At 49.6% G+C, this 21,284-nt stretch overlaps 1 protein-coding gene across 1 annotated transcript in view; it reads right to left on the bottom strand.

Moving 5' to 3' along the window:
• B4galt5 (beta-1,4-galactosyltransferase 5) overlaps window positions 1-21,284 on the bottom strand; it is a 50,680-nt gene that overhangs the window by 3,141 nt on the left and 26,255 nt on the right. The window contains exons 2-8 of the mRNA XM_032904759.1: window positions 12,617-12,751; window positions 7,455-7,568; window positions 5,968-6,092; window positions 5,045-5,161; window positions 4,107-4,294; window positions 3,330-3,452; window positions 341-442 (exon numbers count right to left, since the gene is read on the bottom strand). Of these exons, the coding sequence (XP_032760650.1) occupies window positions 341-442; window positions 3,330-3,452; window positions 4,107-4,294; window positions 5,045-5,161; window positions 5,968-6,092; window positions 7,455-7,568; window positions 12,617-12,734 (887 nt within the window). The 5' untranslated portion in view covers window positions 12,735-12,751. The remainder of the gene's footprint in view (window positions 1-340; window positions 443-3,329; window positions 3,453-4,106; window positions 4,295-5,044; window positions 5,162-5,967; window positions 6,093-7,454; window positions 7,569-12,616; window positions 12,752-21,284) is intronic.

The following is a 21,284-nucleotide window of genomic DNA, read 5'->3' as shown; positions in this document are numbered from 1 at the left end:
CCTACTACCCCCTGGCAGACACCTTCACAGCTCGGGTGTTAGCAGAAGTGACCCCAACTCCCTGCCTGCAGAGAGATCCGAGGATCTAAGGCTCACCAATGGTCACCTAAAATGTCTACCTTGGTTAATCAGAAGTGATGCACACCCATGATGCCCACCCACACATGGGCACAGGGGTGTACAGCCAGTGATCCCAGCACTGAGGGGGTCGAAGGCAGGAGGACAGAGCTGGAGGCCAGGCCGAGGCACAGAGACAAACTCAACAGAACAGGCCTGGCTAAGGAAGGTGAGGGAAGAAAGTGGCTGAAAGCCACCCTGAGGACCAAAAAACAGTACCAACCTGCCAAGAAACTGGACCTCTCCTCGATGGTGATGAGGAATGGACTTGTATTTTCCTGTGTCCCCTTCTGGCCGGCTCACAGAATAGCCTGCATTTTGTACCCTGTCCAAAACCAAAGGAGTAACAGTGAGACGCTAGAGAGACTAGTAAACTTTACACCACCTCATGACCTCACCAGCAGCAATGTCCAAGCACTTCTCACTCAGCTAACTGATCTGATGATGGTCACTCAGCAGCCAACTTTTCGTGTGTGTGTGTGTGTGTGTGTGTGTGTGTGTGTGTGTGTGTGTGTGTGTGTGTGCGCACGTGCACTGGTGTGCTTGTGAAGGTAAGAAGACACCTTGCATGTTGCACGTCTCTTCAGGCACCATGTGACTTTCCTTTTTGGAGACCAGGCCCCTCGCTGGCCTAGAGCTCATCACACAGGCGGACAGCCAGGGGATTTGAGGCCTCCACTTCCCATGGCTGGGATTATGGTGGTGCTACTGAGACCAACAACCTTTTTGAGACAGGGTCTTCTGTGTAGCTGACTCCCTATATAGATCTGTCTGACCTGGAACTCACAGAGATCCTCCTGCCAAGAGCTGGGATTAAAGGCATATGCGACTGTGGTGGTTTCGTGACAAATGTACCCTGTAGGCTTCAGTATTTGAACCCTTGGTTCCCAGATGGCAGTGCTGTTTGGGGAAGGTTAAAAGGTGTGGCCTTGCTGGAAGAAGCCAGTCTCTGGAAGCAGGCTCTGAGAGTTCACAGCCATTTCCAGTTTGCTCTCGCCACTTCATGCCTGAGGTTGAAGACATGTGCTCCCAGCAGCCTGTCCCAGCTACATGCGCGCTGCCTCTCTGCCATGACGGACTCTACTCCTCTGCAGCCTGAGCCCAGATACACCCACTCTTCTCTAGGTCGCCTTGGTCCTAGTGTAAAGTAACTGATAGAGCTGCCACTCTCATGGTTTCAGAGACCAAGGTCAGAGCTTTGACAAGGAACTATCCCCTGGCTTTCCCTGTTTTTAAGAGAGTGAGAGGGACGGACGGAGGGAGGAGGGAGGGAGGGAGGGAGGGAGGGAGGGAGGGAGAAAGAGGAGTCAGGACTAGTGCTTGCTAGAAAATGTTCCATCCCTGAGCCACACCCCAGCACCTGCCATGATGTGTTTTTCGACTGTGTAGTCACACTAAATATTTAACCAATCTGGAGAATGCTTGCCGGTGGGAACAAAGGATGGCGTGCTTCCGACTGCTCACCAGCAGGGTAACTAGCATTTCTGTCTGAGGGGGCTGGGAAGGTAGCTCAGGTGATAAAGTGCCAACCTTGCGAGGCTGAGGACTTAAGTTGGGATCTCCAAGAAGCCACGTAAACGCTGGCCCAGTGCTATGTGTCTATATCCCCAGCACTGGGCAGGGGAGAGAGGGAGGGGCAGCTCGCCCCTGGAGTTCAGTGCTAGCCAGCCTGGCTGAGTCAGTGAGCTCCAGGTTCACTCAAAGATCCCCACACTGCAGGGACACGCCTGTGAGCAGGTCACCAGGTGGCCCACCTTCACCTTGGGGGTGGGGGGTGTTCCACCGACATGGCCACTTGGTGCAGAGAGCCACAGGGAACATGGGGAGATGATGTTCTAACACGGCCCAGGAGCCTTAACAATTCTGACCAACTTCACCTCTAGCGTTTTTTCTAAAGTCTGAGTCGGTCTCCTTAGTCACTACCTGCAAGCATGGGAACACTAAACACGACATTAGGAGCCCATGTAAGTGTCAGATGGTATTCCATACAGAACCCCAGCAGGACACTCACCCCAAGACTGAGGCACTGCCACTATGGGTCTGAGAAACTGACAAAGACGTCTGGCGTGACTCACTCACCATGTTTTAAAGACAAACTGAAGTAGTGACGATGCTGTGCTGGGGTGCACAGACTGGGGAACTTTATTTTTCGTCTCATATGAATTTTATAGTAAGCATACTCCTTCTCTCCCCTGTTCTATGAAGCAGGAGTCTTACTAGGTAGCCTAGGTTGGCTCTGAATTCAAAGAACTCTCCTCCACCGCCTCCTAAGAGCTGAAATTACAGATCTGAGGAGACACCAAACCTGGCTGCTACCTTATTTCTTTCTAACACTGAAGCAATGAAAATGTCTTTTACATTACGTATGAGTGTTTGGTCTGCACACATGCAAATGGTCCTTGTGTAGGCCTGGTACCCTTGGGGGTGAGGAGAAGGCATGGGATCCCCTGGAGCTGGAGTTAGAGCACACAGTTGTGAGCAGCCATGTGGGTGCTGGGAATTGAACCCAAGTCCTTGGCAAGACTAACAAGTGTTCTAAGCTACCTCTCTGGCCTCAAATTAACCTTTAATTCTGTGTGTGTGTGTGTGTGTGTGTGTGTGTGTGTGTGTGTGTCACACGGGGTAAGTGCAGGTTCCCACAGAGGGCACCGGATCCTCTGAGCTACAGTAACACACAGCTGGGAACAAGCCATGGTGTTCTGGGGCAGCAGTGTGTGCTCTTAACTGCTGAGCCATTTCTCTGGGTTCCATGGTCATTAGTATTAAAAAGTTAAGCTGTAATTTTAAGTTTCATTTTACATGTCAAAGGGGAAAATGAAAATAGTTGCTTTAGTGGGATGTATAAACTATGCTTTATGTTTTAGTTTGAGTTAGAAGGGTTTTCTGTTGTTTCACGTTCCAGCCCTCTAATTCTTAAAACAAGCTCCCACATCCACCTAACTCCAATACTTATCTCTGCCACAAAAGAAATCAAGGGGCCACCCCAGAGCTCAGTGCAGGACGGCTGTGCAGGCGCTGGCTGCTCGCAGGGGCAAAAGCTGGGCATGAGCGTGTAGAGGTGCAGGAGGGAAATATCCTCTCGGGCTCACTGCCTGCATGCACAAACACTATTCTGTGAGCTTTCCAACGTGGCTGCTGCGAGGGCGCTAAGTGACCTGTGCAGCTCCTGGTCTGTGAGACTGGGTGGTGCCAGGGTCGGGTGGGGTGTGTACCTGTTCCACAGGTCGTCATCTTCTCCGCCCCAGCCCCAGAAGGCATTAGGGAAGCCATTGATTTTCCGGAACTGTTCCACAGTCAGGCCACTCACACCGCCAAAGAACTCTGTGTAGGGAAGTCTGAAAAGAGGCCAGCCGGGTTAAAGATCTGACTTGAATCTCCTCATGAATTTGTCTTTGTTTTCCTGCAGTGCTGGGGGTGGAACTTAGAGGCTCGCCCAGCCAGGCAAGAGGACTGACACCACCCCAGCTGTTAACTGGTTTGCAACAACCTCATTCATTGTACAGTGAGTGCCAGCACGGAACTCAATGTGCAACCAAGGGTCACAACCAGTGCTCAGCTACTTTACTCCCACCACAGGCTGTTACCACCTGACCACCTCACCCCACAGTCACAATATGACCCATTTCACACCCTACAGTCACACTATGACCCACTTCACACCCCAGTCACAATACTAACCCACTTCACACCACTTCACACCCCCAGTCACAATACTAACCCACTTCACACCCCCAGTCACAATACTAACCCACTTCACACTCCCAGTCACAATACTAACCCACTTCACACCACTTCACACCCAGTCACAATACTAACCCACTTCACACCACTTTATACCCCCACAGTCACAATGTAACCCACTTTCCACAGTGAGCAAAATGGTAACAACTGGCCCCACACATGCTCACTGCTGAGCTCTGTACCACACTCTGCAAGCCACTCATCAGCTGGCACAGCTTAGACTGGCACAGGGAGGAGGAGGCACTCACAGGTACATGTACTTGTCCAGTTTGGTTGCAAAATGCCTGGGCATCTGTCCACAGCCATAGTAGTTTCGGTCACTCTCAGGTATGTGATCGACGTCATGGAAGATCAGACAGTCCCAATCCAAGTCCTTCATGGCTTCTTGAAAGCCAACGTTGAAGAGCATGGCTCGGTTAAAGGGCTGGGTGCCAGCCTGCAAGAGCAAATCGTTCCTTAAGCAAAGACCCGACTGCCTTCTCTGCTCAGCGAAAGGGCTCCTAGGAGCCATGTGGAAGACCTCTGGGCCCGCAGAGCCTGGGCAGCACTGCTCAGCCGGGTCATCAGGGAGTTCGCTGAACTGTGCCCTGTTTCTTCAGAGAGCACTGCAGCAGCATGTGCTGCAGCTGAAGAGGCAGCCACAGAATATGCAGGGCCAGGCCAGGCACTACCAAGTCTCCAGCCTACACTGCTCACACAGCCCTCACTGTCCCTCGCATGCTGCCCACCTACTTCACAAACACTGAGTCAAGGAGGGTGAGCTCTCTACTCATCTCAGCCTGTTTATTCTGAAGCTTCCACCACAACAGGAACTGAGCTCTCCAGGGATAAAGGTCTGAGGATTTCGAATTCTGTGGCAGGTAGAGACTAGTTTACACTAGCTCTGGCCTAGACGAACTGCATTAACCTTCACTTCCCCCGGCCAGTACCAGAACACACGCTCAGGAGAGGCAGAAGGGTGTGCTGGCTGGTTTTTGTCAACTGGACCCAGCTGAGAGGAAAGCTGAACCAGGGGCTCTTCGCTGAGAAAGCACCTCCTCAAGACTGGCCTGGAGCGTGTTTTCTTGATTAACAGTGATGTGGGGGGAGGGCCCAGCTCATCGGCTCTTTACACTGAAGACAGGGTCACCTGCACCAGTGTAGATTTCAGGCTCAGAAGAAAGAGAAGGAACGACGGACCACTCACTTGCTCGATCACATAGAAGGCAAACTGCAGGCGCTGGCGCTGGAGCATGGGGAGCAGGTGTCGCAGGAGGACTGGGAGGTGCTCGTGGCGGTTCCGGAAAGGGATGAGGATGGCCACCTGCAGTGGATCGGAGTGGGGTGGGGTGGGGTATCAGTTAGCTGCTGGCTCCAGCCCTCCAGTAAGTTCTCTGCATTGTTACAAAGCTGCATACCCCTGGATGTGCAACCCTTGGGGAACGCTAAGAGGCTCCTCTCCTTGCCCCCGACATCCTCTAACACTGACCTGTGCAGGCAAGGCCACCCTGGAATGACCTGGATCCTATCTAGACTGCAGCTCTAGGAGTTACATATATCCATGGTGACCAAGCACAAAGTCCCTCCACCCCCAGGCATGCAGACACCAAGTGATCAAGGCTCTTCCATGCTGCACACAGCACACTCTGTGACACTGCATCTGTGGACACCTGCTGCCACTACACTACGCTTATCCTTGGCTTGTGTCACAACCCTTCCCTTTACAGGGCCAGCAACACACAAGCATTTATTAAACACTTGCTCAAACAATGGCCTTGAGCTGCTGTCTCTTTCCCGATACACTCATCCGGCAGAGGCCTAAGTGTCCAGCTGGAGGACTGCAGAGTCCACTTGTCCTCTGGTAAGCTGCTCTGCGGATACACAGTCCACAAACGTGTCAGCTGACCTACTGGCCCTTCCTCCTGCAAACAATCCTGCCTGGGAACAAAGGGGTTCAGTGGCCTGGACAACGTCAGGGTGTTGCCATTCTCTATGGCCACAGCAATCAGTCCTTGGGGGAAACCATTTCTTGAGAAGGAGAGGCAGGGTACAAGTTCCCTGCCGCCACGGTTCTCAAACCCTGGCAATCCCAGATGGATTCCAGCCCCTGGGGTCTGACTCATAACCCACCTTCCACCGAGGCACGCAGTCTGCAGGCTTCCAGTGTCCTCCAAGCCTGATGGCCGGGTCTCTGGAGAAGAGCTCATGAATATCGTCCATTCTGATCTCACTCATGTTTATGTCTATCGGGCCCTCTGAACAGGGAGGGAGGACAAACAATTAGCCTTTCCCAGCAGCCCTTTCACCTCTGCCCTTTAGTGTGTCACTACCATCCTGCAAAGAAGCCTACCAAAGGGACAACACTTTGGAGACCTGCTTCTGCCAAGGTGGAAAGAGAAACAAAGACTCTGAAACTGAGGTAGGGTAACTCTTTCTCAAGACGCCTCCCTGCTACAGGGGCTCCTATTCAACTTCCCAATAAACTGGGGCCCTTCCGAAAGCCTCTTATGTGGACACTGCCTTCATCAGAGGAGGAGCAGAGCAGCACATTTGACTTGTCAGCTCCATCGGAAGCATGGTCAGCTGCCTGCCTCACCTCCTCTGACTAAAGGTGCCCAAACGCAGAGCAGTCATCCTTGACCACGCCCCAACATTGACACCACGACAATCAGTAAGTGTTAGGGAAACCAGGCACAGGGGCTTTAATCCCAGCACTTGGGAAGCAGAGGCAGGAGGATCTTTGTGAGGTCCAGGCCAGCCTGGTCTACACAGGGAGTTCCAGGACAGCCAGGAGGACCCCCACTGGGGTTAGAGGCATGGCTACCATGCATGGCTTTAACATTTTTTAAAAGACTTGTTTTTTTGTAAGCACACTGTAGCTGTCTTCAGACACACCAGAAGAGGGCATCAGATCTCATCACAGATGGTTGTGAGCCATTATGTGGTTGCTGGGAACTGAACTCAGGACCTCTGGAAGAGCAGTCAGTGCTCTTAACCGCTGAGCCATCTCTCCAGTCCTAACCTGTTCTTAAAACCAGTATTTTGTTAAGAAAATAACTTCTAAGGCTGGAGAGCTGGCCCAGCGGTTAAGAGCACTCGTTGCAAAGCACCCAAGTGGAGGCTCACTACCTCAAGCCCCAGTGTATGTGCAGAGACCCACACGGAGGCAGAACACGTGTATACATAAAATAATGAAAACCTAATTAAAATACTAAGGAAAAGAAAAGAAAGAACTTGTAACAACTATCCAGCAGGTGGCGGGAGGGAAGTGGAGGGTGAGCGTGGGAGGGAGCATGTGAAAGAGTGTGACAGAAGGAGGAGGGTGGGGAGAGGGCTCCTGCATCAAACCCCTTAGAACCAGTGACACTAAAGTGACAGCCAATGCCCAGCTCTTTCCTCAGATCTTATGAGGGTCGCTACGGGGTCAGAACACAGCACCACCAGGCATCTGGGGGCAGCAGCAGCAGGTTTAACAGAGAGAGGCTGGGTCATAAGGAATTCCTACAGCATGGGCCAGGGAGACACTTCACAAAGAGGCAGGGAGGCCGGCTGGTCCCTCCCGCTTCTGGAGTAACAGAAGCCTGCCTGAGCAGAGGAGGCAGGCTGAGGCTACTTACTCATGGAAGGGAGCCTCTCCGGGCAAGGGTGGTTGGCAAAGTAGGTGAAATCTTCAGGAAGAAATGTTGTGGTTGGGGGAAAGGCTTCACTGTGGTTCAAGTCCAGAGGATAATCTAGGGAGGGAAGAGAAAGGCAGCTCGGATGAGCACCGGTGTGCTGGTTTCCCTCAGATGTGCTCTGTAGCAGCGGAGCAGGGGGCTCAGCGCTGGAGCTAAGAGTAGGAAGCTCTCCACAGGAAGGAAGCGGAGGGACTGCAGTGATGGCCTCCTTCCCGCTTATACTGGCACTGCTGGCTTCGGGCTTCGGGTACTCAGTTTACAGCTGCTGGGGCTCAGCACTTCCAACAACAACACCCCCTCCCCCCCCCCACCCCCAGCAGCAGCCTTGGCGCCTGCACTCATTCAGAGAAGCACAGCAGCCCCACCGACCTGCTTCTGGTCACCTCCTCTGTGGATTCTCTCTTGCTCATCGAGAGCCACACTGCACTTCCTTCCCATGGCCCCCATGCCTGCACCTTCCTGTCAGTCTCCCAGGTCCTTGCCATAACTGGCCTCTAGTGTTCAGGGTTGACCTGAAGATCCGTGAATATGACTTACTGAGGCCTGTGGGAGGCGGTGCTGGAGTTTTGGACCCATTCTCATCTTCTGCTACTTTGGTTTTACACGGAATTAATTATTCCCGGTCCAATGTCGTTCCTGCCTCTGCACTACCTCCCAGAGAAGGGTGAGCACCTCCTTGCTGTGAGGGTCCCCGCCCCCAGACTCCTCACCCATACCTCAGGATAGACTTCACCCCATATGCAAGACTGAACCTCATTTTTGAAGTTATAGTTTCTTCTCACTCACTATGGAGCAGATAGAAGCTCCAATGGCTTCCTAAGGGGGAGGGGGATAGAGATGCTCAATGGTTAGAACACTGGCTGCTCTTACAGAAGATTCCAATTCTGTCCCCAGCACCCACAGCTCATGACCATCTGTAACTCCAGTGTCAGGGATCCAATGCCCTCATTCTTGCCTCCATGAATACCATTAAAATTTCAAACCTTGAACAAAGGGCTGAGGTGCCTATTAAACACATCAAAGCAGACCTGGCCTTCAGGTTCTCCCAGCATCCCTCAGTCCCTACCTGTTACAGAGTATGGCCGCATACCCCACCCTTTTTCCTGAACTCTCCAGCCCAGGGCCTGAGACACTGTGGATACTCCCCTTTTGTACCTTTGGCCACCAGGCTGCTGTCCTTGACCGCCACCCCCTTCCCCCACAGGAGTCAGGGTCAGGACCACTCTGGACAGATGTCCCTGCCTCTGCCTCTGCTCTCCCACAGATCTACAGTACACTTTCTCCTCCACCATACCTAGGAGTAATTATGTCCTTTCCCTTTCCTTTTTCTTTTGCTCATCAGATACTAGCACGAACATGGTGCACGCAAGTCACACATGCGAGCAAAACACTCAAATATACAAAATGTTTATTGCTTAAAAAAAAGAAAAAAAAAAAAAAAAAAAGAGGTGGAGGAACCTGGTGGTGGCAGCACCACATGCCTTTAATCTCAGCACTGGGGAGGCAGGAGGATCTCTGAGTTCAAGGCCAGCCTGGTCTACAAATCAAGTTCCAGGACAGTCAGAGTGACACCAAGAAACCCTGTCTGGAAGAAAAGGGAATGGGGAGAAATATCTGACTGTGAAGCCTAGTGTATGTGAGAGTGTCTGTTCTCACATGATTCATGATGGTTGAGCTACACCCTGCAGGCGACTTCCCTATACTGGCCCAGGCCCTCGAGACTGGAGCTGGACGGGCTGGTGCCATTCAAACAGTGGCTTTTCTCTGAAAGTGGAAGAGCTTGCTCCCTGTCCAGGAGCTGCCCTGGCTTTGCCTTGCTGACAATCTACTTCCAACCCCATGGCCGTTCAGGGCCCTTTCCAGCCTGGAACACACGGCTCTCTGGCTCTGCAGTGCTCAAGTGGGGTAGCACCTGAGTGACAGGGAAGTCGTCCCTTCGCTGGCCTGCTTCTCCTTGTTAGAATGGGAAGTCAGGCAGCTGCCAGAGCGTGGACACCAGGTCACATGGCAGTGTGTTCTGACAGGGCACTGTGGCTCAGTGCCCCCACTTCCTCAGATGCTCCTTGTAAGATAAGATAAGATTCCCCAGAGAAATCTGTTGTAGCCCTCGGCCATAACCACAGTCCTGAATTAAGCACCAGGCACAGAGCATAAAAGCCCATGTCCTTGTGGAGGGAACTGCTTTACTGCGTGAGGTTCCCAGGCTCCCGCCCCTTAGGCTGCTCAGCCAATTCCGGCTTTCCTAGACTGGTCGCTCACTTTATTCCATTTGGTTTTTTGAGAAAGAATCTCATGATTCCCAGGCTGGCCCTCAAACTTGCTATGTGACCAAAGAAGACCTAAAACTCCCAATCCCCAGCTCACACTTATTCTGGTCCCCAAAACTTGGGGACATTGGCCATTCCTGTGCTTTGAGGACTGAGGACACTCTGGACAGCAAGGCTCCCTGTTGCATTATCTCAGCCCTTCACCAGAACTCCCCAACCTCATTTCCCTCTGCAGTCTTCTTACTCTTAAGGGTTTGCACCTTTTTCTTCTTCTTCTTTTTTTTTTTTTTTTTTTTGGACTGGGGACCAACCCAGGGCCTTTGAGGCTAAATCCCCAACCCCTAGGGTTTGCACCTTTAATCTCATGTGCACACAGAATGCCCACACATCCTGTGCCCATCACTTGAGTGGACTTAGGAGCACGTCAGCAGAGGACTCTTTTCCAGGGGACTGATCCTGCCACACCAGAAAAGGCCCTGGCATTTCCTCCCACAAGGCTCAACAAAAGCAGCAAGCAGAAGACCCCCTGCAAGGGCAGGGCCGGCCTGCAGAGCAGAGCTGAGCTGCTGCACCACACTTCTGCATTGTGAGAATGGCCTCCTGCCCCAAGCTTTAGAGTCACACAGGGGCACAAACACTAAAGCTGGCTCTCACTCAGTCCATGACTGGACTGGAGAATTTTCAACTCAGCCTGATTTATATTGTTGCCATCTTTTTTCTCAAAGAGTACTAAGAGGCTTCCAATGACCCAATGGCTAATACATTTAACCCAATGACCTAATGGCTAGTACATTTAACCCAATAACCTAATGGCTAATACATTTAGGCCTTTTATCCAGGGACAAAACTCAGGAAGAACAACTTGAACACTGGACCTGTCTTGGGAGCTGGGGTAAGAAACAGAATGCTTTTCTTGGTTTTGAGATTTTAATGTGTATGAGTATTTTGCCCGCATGTGGGTCTATGTAGAACACGTGTGCCTGATGTCTGCAGAAGTCAAAACTGTGGTTTCAGGTGGTGGTGAGTTGCCACTCGGGTGGTGAGCACTGGGTCTGAACACCACAGGAACAGCTGGTGACATCCTTCCCTGCCCCACCTGCCAGCTCATGGATTACACCTGATACCAATCTACAACCAAAAGGAGGGCAGCATTTCTGCGGTGGTGGGGGGGATGGACTTGGGACTTTGAGTTATATTATTTCTCTTTAAAAAAAAAAAAAAAAAAAAAAAAGAAAGAAAGCTGGAGATGGCTCAGCAGTTAAGTGTGCTTGACACTCTCCCAGGTTCAGGTCCCACTCACTTGTAACTTTAGTTTAAAGGGATCTGACACTCTTTTCCTGGCCTGTGTAGGTACCTACACATAAATGAACTCTCTGGATGGATGGATGGATGGATGGATGGATGGATGGATGGATGGATGGATGGATGGATGAATGAACAAACGAACGAATAGTAAATAAATCTTGAAAGAAGGAAAAGCTGAGAGCAGTGAAGTGCTTAAGAAGGAAAAAGTGCTTGCCACCAAGCCTGAAGAGCTGAGTTCAACTCCTGAGACCCACTTAGTGGGAGAACCAACTTCCTTACTCACTCCATAGCATTCGCATACCCCACACCCCCAGCCCCTGTAAATTAAGGTGAGTGCTAAGATGACCTTTCCCCATATAAAGGTGTGTCTGGTGTGCTAAGTCTTGGCAGAGCTAAGTGCTGTCAAGTGCTTGGTCTTGTCCTCTCTGTGGCCCACCACCAGCTCTCTATGTAAAGTCCTGTCCTTTCTCACCAGCCCAAAGATGATTCTCTGAGATTATCATGTTAAAAAGCAAGCTGCTGGGCGCTGGAGAGATGGCTCAGTGGTTAAGAGCACCAACTGCTCTTCCAGAGGTCCTGAGTTCAATTCCCATCAACCACATGGTGGCTCACAACCATCTGTGATGAGATCTGATGCCCTCTTCTGGTGTGTCTGAAGACAGCTACAGTGTACTCATATAAATAAAATGAACAAATCTTTTTGAAAAAGCTTGCTGCTGAAGGTCACACAGCCCTTAAGGCCAAAGGGCAACCTAAAGAGATGGATCAGCACTGTCCTGCTGACTGGTTTAGACTAGAATGTGACTTTTTGGAGAATAAAGAGCTGGTGGCTGGGCTGGAGCAGAGGTCAGGAGGAAGGCTGGGGGAGATGGACCAAGCCAGAGGACACAGATTCAAGGACAAGAAGGTAAAGACACAGAGCAGCATGGCAGGGCAGTCAGGCTAAGCTAGAGTATAGCTGAGTCTGCCCCAGCAAAAGGCCAATACAATAGCCTTAGACTGCATAGATGTTTCTGCATCTTTATATTAACCCTTTTGCGGGAAGCAGGTTCCCCAAAGGCCCCCACAGTAGCTAGGTGCAATAGTGAATACCTCTAATCCCAGCACTTGGGAAGCAGAGGCTGATGTATCTGTGAGTTTGAAGTCAGTCTGGTCTACATAGGGGAACGTTATCTCAAAAACAAAACAAACAAAAAGCCATATTTTAAAAGATAACATTAAGTTCAGAATAAAATCCAGTACTTGGGAGACAAAGACAGGCAGATCTCTGAGTTCAAGGCCAACCTGGTATACAGAGCAAGTTCTAGGACAACCAGTGCTATACAGAAAAACCCTGTCTTGAAAAACAAATCAAACGCAACAAAAGAAAGAAAGAAAATGCAGCCTCTGGTCAGCTCGCACATTCTGAACACAGCTGAGATGACATCTGGACTAGCCCGTCTTTCGACACATTCTTATGGAGGTGATTCCTGAGCCCTCCCTGCCTTCCTTGGGAGCAGACACTGTTTAGGGCTCTCTTCCCTAGCTCACCTGAGTCATTCAGGCTGCTGTTCCTCTTGGCGTAGGCGCTGCGAACCACCTGCTCATACACCTGGGCACCGATGGTCCTCACGTTGTCCCGAAGCAGGATGCCTTGAGCCTGCACCATGAAGAGGTAGGTGTTCACTGTGGAAAAGTGGGGGGAAAGAGAGATGACTAGCATGCATGGGCAAAAGCATCCATCACACAGCAGTGAGACTCTTTATTTCTGAGCCTTTAAAGCCTCTCTCACCTCTAAAACCTTCTGAGGTCTCATCCCTGGTTCTCTACCCAGGATTCAGGATACTCACAGCTCTTGGGCAGCCAGTAGGGCTCAGGGGGATTTCAGTCAACCCGAGATAAGTGTAGAAAAGCAGTAAACTGCAGTTATGTCCCACCTGATCTGCAAACATTCATTCACAGTGCTGTCAAGCACAGTGACAGTAATAAAGACCTTTACAGACCAATGAAAACACTTTCAAAGGTCTCTGTTTGCTCTCAGCACATAATCACTTTAAACTTATTCCTCACACAGAATGAAGCTACAGGTTACTCTTCCCCACCCTCTCCATTCCTACCCCCAGCCTCACCTCTATCCCCACCCCAGCACTGAAGTCTGTATAGAATGATAGACTAAAATGTCCCACCCATCCACCAACACCCAAGGCAGTAAGCTCAGGCTGCGTGCTCTTCAAGTAACCTGAGTAAACTAAGATGTACTGTGTAAACGGGCCAGTCACCTCACCAGGAGCTAGTGTGGCTGCTCATTCAGGCTTGCAGGAGGCAAACCACACCCCACAAGTAATATCTTCTTTCCTGGCCAGCTATTCCACGTGACTCAGTCCCTGTCACAAGGACAGGAGTGACTTACAAGTCTTCTCTGCTAGTGTCTAAGGTGGAATCTTTGACACTTGGCTGGCCTCCAATGTGGCCTCAGGCTGTTGTACAGGGTTTACTGTCTTGGCACTCGGTCCTCAGCACATGTGGCCTTGGGCTGCCAATTCTGGCTTAACAAGCTGTATCCAAGTGACATGCACCTCTATGATCCCTGTGCCCCACACAGAACAGGCGGTAAGAACAGAAAGGACGCCACTGCACTCCACTCAGCCAGTGATGCTACACTGGTGGTGGGAATGGCGTGGGACAAAGCAGCTCAGTGTGGAGACCCCAGGCACTCAGCACAAGACTGTCACACTGAGAACAGCTTCGGCACTAAGGCCACAGGATGCAACAGGGCTCTGTGCTGGAAGACACATGCACACTCACCCCACCCTCCAAGAACAGAACAGATATAGGGCTTGTTCTCCACGTCAGAATCTTAAAGCTGTAGCTCTGAGAAGCTTGTGCACAAGACCAACATCTCATTTTCTATACCTGCAGTGAGTGCAGGGTCATGGCAGGACAGCATTCCATTGACCATTCAACATTAAACACAAGACTTAAATCTCCTATGAGATCTCTCGCCTGCTTCTTTCTGTGGCATTTTTCTATGTTCACATGACCCCATCTTCCCTCACCTCTAACAGACTGTTACACCAGCTGCTGGGAAGCATCTTAAAACCAAGCTGTTCCTTCAATGGACTGGGGGGAAGGGGGTGTAAGCACAGGTCTGAGGACAGAAGGGCCTTCAGTGAACGGCATCCGCCTCCTTTCAAACAGGGCTTCTCTTTGGCCTGAAGTTCACAAATGAGGCAAGACTGGCTGACTAGTGAGTACTGAAGATGCTCCAGTTTCCACTGCCTGGCGCTGGGGTTCCAAGCACAAGGCCTCGTGCTTGGCATTTTCACATGGGCGCTATGGATGAACTCAGGCTCTTTGGAAGCAGTTTACCAACTGAATCTCTCTCTGGCCCTAGACACATGCTCACGGAAGGTGCAGAGTACCTGGGCACTGCAGACAATCCTCTCCCTCCCCCCTCCTCCTCCAGAGGGGGCCCTCTGGTGCAGCCATCCCCAAAGCCGGCTCAGAAAGCCAGGTTCTTGCATCTGCCCCCAGGCACTGGAACCAGGGCAGTCGTGCTTGGACCTAAAAGTTATACCAAGCTCACAGATGACACTAATGTGGCTAGCCCACGGGCACGCCTGGAACCACGGTGCTACAGGTGCACATTTATCATCCTTCTTTGTCTCTCTTCCTCTCCTTAAGAATTCAAGGCACTGAGAAAGCCATCCACACTCCACAATGACTTCCGAGAGGTGGGATAAACCACTGTTCCCTACTGGCTCCATCACTAAGAGCTTTTCGTTTGGATCTGGATTTGTAGGGGATTAAGTAGTGCACCTGTGGAGGCCAGCATCTTGTCTTCACCCCCCATCTCTCAACCCCTTATTTTCAAGGAAAGGTCTCTAACTGAACCTGGTGCTCACCAGTTTGTAAGTTGGGCAGCCAGTGAGTGTTGGGAGATCAATCTCTGACTCTGCCAGCTCAATGCTGGGAGTACAGATCACCAACCACACCCAGCCTTCGTGCTGGTGCTGAACTGAGGTCCTCATGCTTGCACCAGAGTACTTTATCCAGGGAGCCATTTCCCCAGCCCTGCTTTGGTTCTTTTGATTCAGGGTCTCCCTAAAAAACCCTGGCTGACCTTAAACTGGCTGTGTAGTTCAGGCTGGCCTTGAACTCACAACCCTCCAGCATCGCCCTAATGCTGAGATTTTAGGTGTGTGTCACCCTCCCCAACTACAATTGTTTTGTTTTTCCTTTTTGTTTTTTATTTTTCTCCTACAATGAACACCCTGCTGCTGTGCTGTCACAACCGAGCCCGGTGGCTGAAATGAAATGGTTAACAGATTGAAGCTGGACTACCCTGCCAGCATGCACAAAACTAGACAGAGCTTTCTAGGCTTAGCCATACACATCTGCTTCACTGGGGCTATAATGGTCTCCTCTTCAGACATATAAATCTCAAGAAACCTTCAAACTTAGGTCAGCACAGAGTTCTTGAGGAAGCCAATGCCAGCCTTCCCTTTTGGTCCCAACTGTGTTTCTGCTGTTGTGATAAAAACCACCCTGATAAAATAAGCTAGGGCAGAAAGGCTTCGCCCTGCTAACAACCTCTGCTTATAGTCCATCGCTCTAAGGAGGTCAGAGTGGGAAGCAGCTAGGAGAGAAGTGACTGTGCGTGCTTGTTAGCTGGTGCTCAGCTGACTCTGGGCTCTTCTGCAGTTCAGGGTCCCCTTTCAGGCCTGGCTTTGGGGTCAAGATGACTCACTGGATAAAGGTGCTTTGGTCAATCTTGACCACCTGAGTTTGATGTCTGGGATTCAGGTTATAGGAGACCTGACTCTTGAGAACTTCCATCCCTCATAAATAATAAATTAAAAATTTAAATTGTTTGTAACTTGTTATATTAACAGTTTGTAAATACTGAATGAGTCTTGTCATTTGACTAAGAAATTCACATATATGTACACTCACTAAAGCGTCTCTGTTTAACCACAGGAATGTGCCCAACCCTGAAAAAAATAATAGAACAGGAAGGCAAATATTGCCAAACAAAGAGAAGCAGTCACAGACCCAGACTCAGCCCGCTTGGGATCAGCACCATCTAACAAACACCATCCAGAAAGAATGATTTCCAAGAACACAGGCAATCTGTACCATCTGCAAAGAAAATTCCACTGTGGAGTAGGTCCAAAATGTTCCCCGTGACGTTCAACACATTCCTTACTCAACTTTTCCCAGCCACTCCAGACAACCCCACTTCCATGTGTGTTCCTCCGATGGTGTCTTAGCCTTCAACTTGGACAGCACTGGTGGCCATGCTGACAAGAGTGTCCAGGTGCAGAGAGCAAGCGCTCGCTCATCTGCTACCCCAGAACTGCCAACTGAAGCCCCCCATGGAAGGCTCCAGCAGCTCCCCAAACCAGCACCTGGCCCTGTCATGTCACCAGCAACATCAACAGATCTCTGCAGAATCAGCTGGAGGAAAATCTGTTTGGGGTATTTCTGGTAATAAACCTATCAATCCCTGGCTAGAAATCTGCTAAATATTGGTAAAGAGCAGCCACAGCCTGTTATTAATTCTTACTAAGCTTGCTGGAGGCAAAAATCCCCTTAATCTTATTAGAGAAGCTGCTAAGTACCTTCTGTCACATACAGAGTGACCGGCAGTGACAGATTGTACAGGACCCTACAAGTGTACCCTTCTGTTACATGCACAAGCCAATGAGATGAACTATATATAGAAACTTATGGGCATCCCTAGAAAGTCATTACTAAACTTAGTCATACAAGCTAATGTCCAAGCAGAAACACAACCTCCAGTTTGAACCCCTACTAAGAGAACTTCGCCTTTATGGGAAGATGCTGTCTTGACCTTTTTTCCATACGAGTGAACACTTTTTGTTTCAAATTCCTTCTGGAGCATTGGCCACATGTTTAGTGAAGTCAGAATCTCATAGGTACAAACCCCATGCTCTGGGACATTACAGTGATCTTCTCTTTGACAAGCACTACTTTCCATCACCATGGTCCTGATCCGCACTGGTTGAACTGCAGTTAAAAGCCAATTTTAGTTGGATATCCAACTGTGAGGTGCTCAGTGGAGTCAGCAAATGCCTCCCACAGACTTTAGACTTCTTTTGTGGAAGCAGGCGAGAGCATGGGGTGGGGGGAGGTTGAGACAGCACAGAGCAGGCACTGGTTCAGGAATGCTGCTGTAGTGTGTGGGCTGCTAAAGTGACACTTCACACAAATCAGCCTTGCTGATGGATGACACTGTAATTACTACCCAGTCCATGCCCACATTGAGGAGTCTCTTATAACCATGACACAGATAAGAAAAATAAACTTTTCCACGCAGCTGTAGCTTACTCAGAGCATTTCCAGGCATAGACATAGCATCTCCTCTCTCCTCCTGGGTTCTAATCAGGACCTGCAGTTTTCTCTTGCACACACAGAAAAAAAAAATCCCTCACAAAATTACCAGATTGGAAGTAAAATAATGGGGCATAAGGAACCCATGAGGAAGAGAAAGGTCAAGAGCAAATACACTTAGGAGAGTTTGTTGTAGACCTGTGCCCTAGTTAGTGTGCCCAGGAAGAAAGACACAGCCCAGTAGAGCTGTCTGTGCTACACTAAGGGTATAAGCACCACTCTGAAAGCCATGGCGTTGAAGAAAGAGTCCAGGACTAGACTTCAGTTGGGCCAACTAATAAATCCTCAAAACGAATAAATCCACACCCCACCTAAACCCCAAGGTTCCATCCAAGGCCAACCCTGGGCATTTGCTCCTTCCTGCAAAGCTGCCCTTTGAAGGCTGAAGCAGGAAGATGGTCCTCAGTTCAACCTGGTCTGCACAGCAGTCAGGCTCAGCCCTCATCTGTAATGGGTAAAGCCAAACCTGACAACTTGTTTGATGTCCAAGACATACACTCTGGAAGGCACCAGGAGCAATGTCTCTGTCACATGGGTAACAGAGGACAGGAGGGCATGTGTAGAAAGATAGTAATGTGATGCCAGTGTGCTGGCACAAAGTGCATGGACTTCTAAGTCTGACATGGGCTATGGTTCTGAATAACCAAATCCCACCCTAACCACCAGAGATTACAGGGTCCTGGCTCCCACTAAGGTTGTCAGAGAAGAATGAACCCATTCATTCTGCGTCTCCATGGCTTCCTATGGAGTCTGTGTAGTTCCTGTTTCCTGATTCACTAGTGTTTTCCTAACAACGCCTGCATGTGGGACCTCTGAGGTCACTGACTTGCAGGCTGTTTGTTGCCTTTGAGTCACAGAAGCGGGAACAGAGGTCTGCCTAAGTCATCTGACCTTGCAAACTCAGATTTCACAACAGGGCTATCTCTGGAGTCCAGGTCTCTCAAGGGCCCAAACCACCCTTGTGTCACTCTCTGATAAGATCTTTTTACTGTCAGGGCCACATGCCCAATTGATTCCCAGAATTCTTCAATGCTAGGCACCAATACAACATGCCAGGAGGCATTCTGAGAACCTTCAGAGATTTATAAAGGTTTTAAAATGTAGTGCTTGAAGAGAGTCACTGACTTAAACATTTAGAATCTACTCACACTGAGACAGCATAGAGAGACTGACAAACACAAAGTTTCTTTTTAAAAAGAAGCTATAAAGCTAGAGAGAGACTCAGCAGTTAGTGCTTACTGAACAATCATGAGAACCAAAATTCAGATCACAACACCCATGTAAAGAGCCTGGCACTCCAGCTCCAAGGTGGGTAGAGACAGCGAGATCCCGGGGTTGCTGGCTTTGAGTCTAGCTGAGGAAACTCAAACCCTAGGTCGCTGGAAAAGAATCTGCTTCAAAGGCATTAAGGGAAAAGTGACAGAAGAAGATGCTTGGTGCCATCTGACACAGGCACACATGAGAGTACACACAGGTGCACACAGGAGTACACACAGGCGCACATGCACTTATACACAGACACTTAGCTGGAGAGTAGCATATGCCTTTAATCCCAGAACTTGGGAGAAGAATCAGGATCTCTGAATCAAGGACAGCCTGGTCTACACAGTGAGTTCCCGGACAGCTGGGGCTATACAGTGAAACCCTGTCTCAGGAGGAAAAATAAGAAATTCTCAAATACACCGACATTTACACATAAATAAATCTTTTTTTAAAGAATTATTTATTTATTTTATGTGTAAGAGTATACTGTAGCTGTCTTCAGACACACCAGAAGAGAACACTGGATCCCATTACAGATGTTGTGAGCCACCATGTGGTTGCTGGGAATTGAACTTAGGACCTCTGGAAGAGCAGTCAGTACTATTAACTGCTGAGCCATCCTCCAGCCCCACAAATAAATCTTTTTTTTTTTTTTTTAAGCTATAAAAAGTAAGTATGGTGACTCATGCCTGTAATCTCACTAGAGACCTGAGTGGATTAGGAATTCAGGGTTATCCTTTTTAAGTGTTTGGGGCTAACCTCAGCTATATGGGACCCTGGTTTGGTTTTGTTTGTTATAAAGCCTGTCCTGGTAATCCATACCTTTAATTCCATCTCACATGAGGCAGAGGAAGGCCAACCAAGGCTACATAGTAAGACCCCATATCAATAACCAAGAAACTCACACAAACCAAGAAAAAGATTGGCTTTTAGAAAGTAAAAATAAAAAGCTACATTTCTTTCCCCTAAAATGCAAGGAGACTTTTGGCTGCAGAATTTGCATGCATGCATTATTCTATCCTTTAAATGCTTTGGAGCAACAAAAGTGTTAAGGAAACTGGATGTGGAATCACAGAACAGTGGAATCACAGGACAAAGGGCAAACAAAGGCTTTCATTTCAGGCCGACTAAGGGAGAAACTGCCTTTTGTTCTCCAAGGCCTTCCAATCCCAGACACAAAAGCCACTCAGTCTACCACAGGTTGTTTCCAGTCAACTTATTTCCAAACATTAAAATATAAAATAAAACAATGTGATGAAATCAATAGCCATACATGCAGTGTCTTGCAAACAACCCCACCAACTGGCCAGTCCTTTTAAATGGCACTCAATTAGACATCTAAACAAAGCTTGCTGGGCAGCTCAAGACAGGTAGTTTAAGCCCCAGCTCCCACTCTTACCAAGGTTGTTGGTGAGAATGCAAATTCTAAGTTCTCCCCATATTTATATAGGTAGGAATATAAATTCTAACTGCAACTAAGATTTTTAAATTCTGAATAGCATGAAACTGACCAACCCTCACCAGGCACATGCCCCCCACACAGAGAGTCAAGCAGAGACGCTCAAGTCTCACACTACATGCCCAACGGGAATCCTGGGCCAGAAGGAGCTGCACAGAGCCTTTGGCTACTGTCAGCAGCACAGTGTTGACCAGCACCCACAGTGCCCTGGACTGGGTAGTTAGACAGGGAAAGATACTGTGGGAGCACAGCCAGGCTCTGTGTGTCTGCTTTCTCGTCCCAGACTCTCTCCACTACGGCCTTGGTTCGTCCTGTGATATCAGGTTCCTGCTGCTGCCTGCTCATAAGTTCTTACCTCTCCTGATGCCCTTCCATCCCACGGCTGGAACTGCCCACTCCTATCTCTGATCTTCCTAGCTGACATGCTACCTTGACCCTGCCCACTTCACCAAGAGGCATCTTGCCCTTGAGTAAGCCGCAGCCTGCCGCATAGCACATGTGCTGTGATGGGCACCTGCCCCTGCCATACCTAATGACCTCAGCTTTACAAAAGCTAACAAGGGATGCCACATTCCCCTCAAGTCATCTACCTTGTCTTGAAACCCAGAAGAGAGAGCTTCCCAGAACCACAACTATCTATAAAAACCATAGCTCAGTACTGACAAAGGCTGCAGGGCCCCTCTCCAGAGAGCGCCATTTATACCAGACTCCGAGTAGTCTTCTGGCTCTGTGTGGTGAGAGAGCACATCTATAACCTTGGCACTTGGGATGTACCAGACGTCAAGGTGACACACAAGTTTGATGCTAGCCTGGACTATGTGAGACCCTGTCTCAAGAGAAAACAAAACAAACTTCTTCCTAAGGGCAACTGACTGCAGGCACAGAGAGGTCTGGGCTGAGGAGGTGACATGGTGCCCAGCATATTCACCCTGAAGGCTTCAACATCTGGACAGGGCCGGCGAGACGGCTTAGTGTGCAAGGCTATGTGCTGTTAAGCCTGTCACCTGAATTGGATCTCTGGGATCCACATGACCTCCATATATGTACTCAAACATATTCACATATCCACAGATACATGGA

The sequence above is a fragment of the Rattus rattus genome, chromosome 5, assembly GCF_011064425.1.
Source record: "Rattus rattus isolate New Zealand chromosome 5, Rrattus_CSIRO_v1, whole genome shotgun sequence".
In the NCBI taxonomy this organism is placed as follows: Eukaryota; Metazoa; Chordata; class Mammalia; order Rodentia; family Muridae; genus Rattus; species Rattus rattus.
The sequence above is the reverse complement of the archived record's forward strand: the minus strand, read 5'-3'. Positions and strand labels throughout refer to the sequence as shown.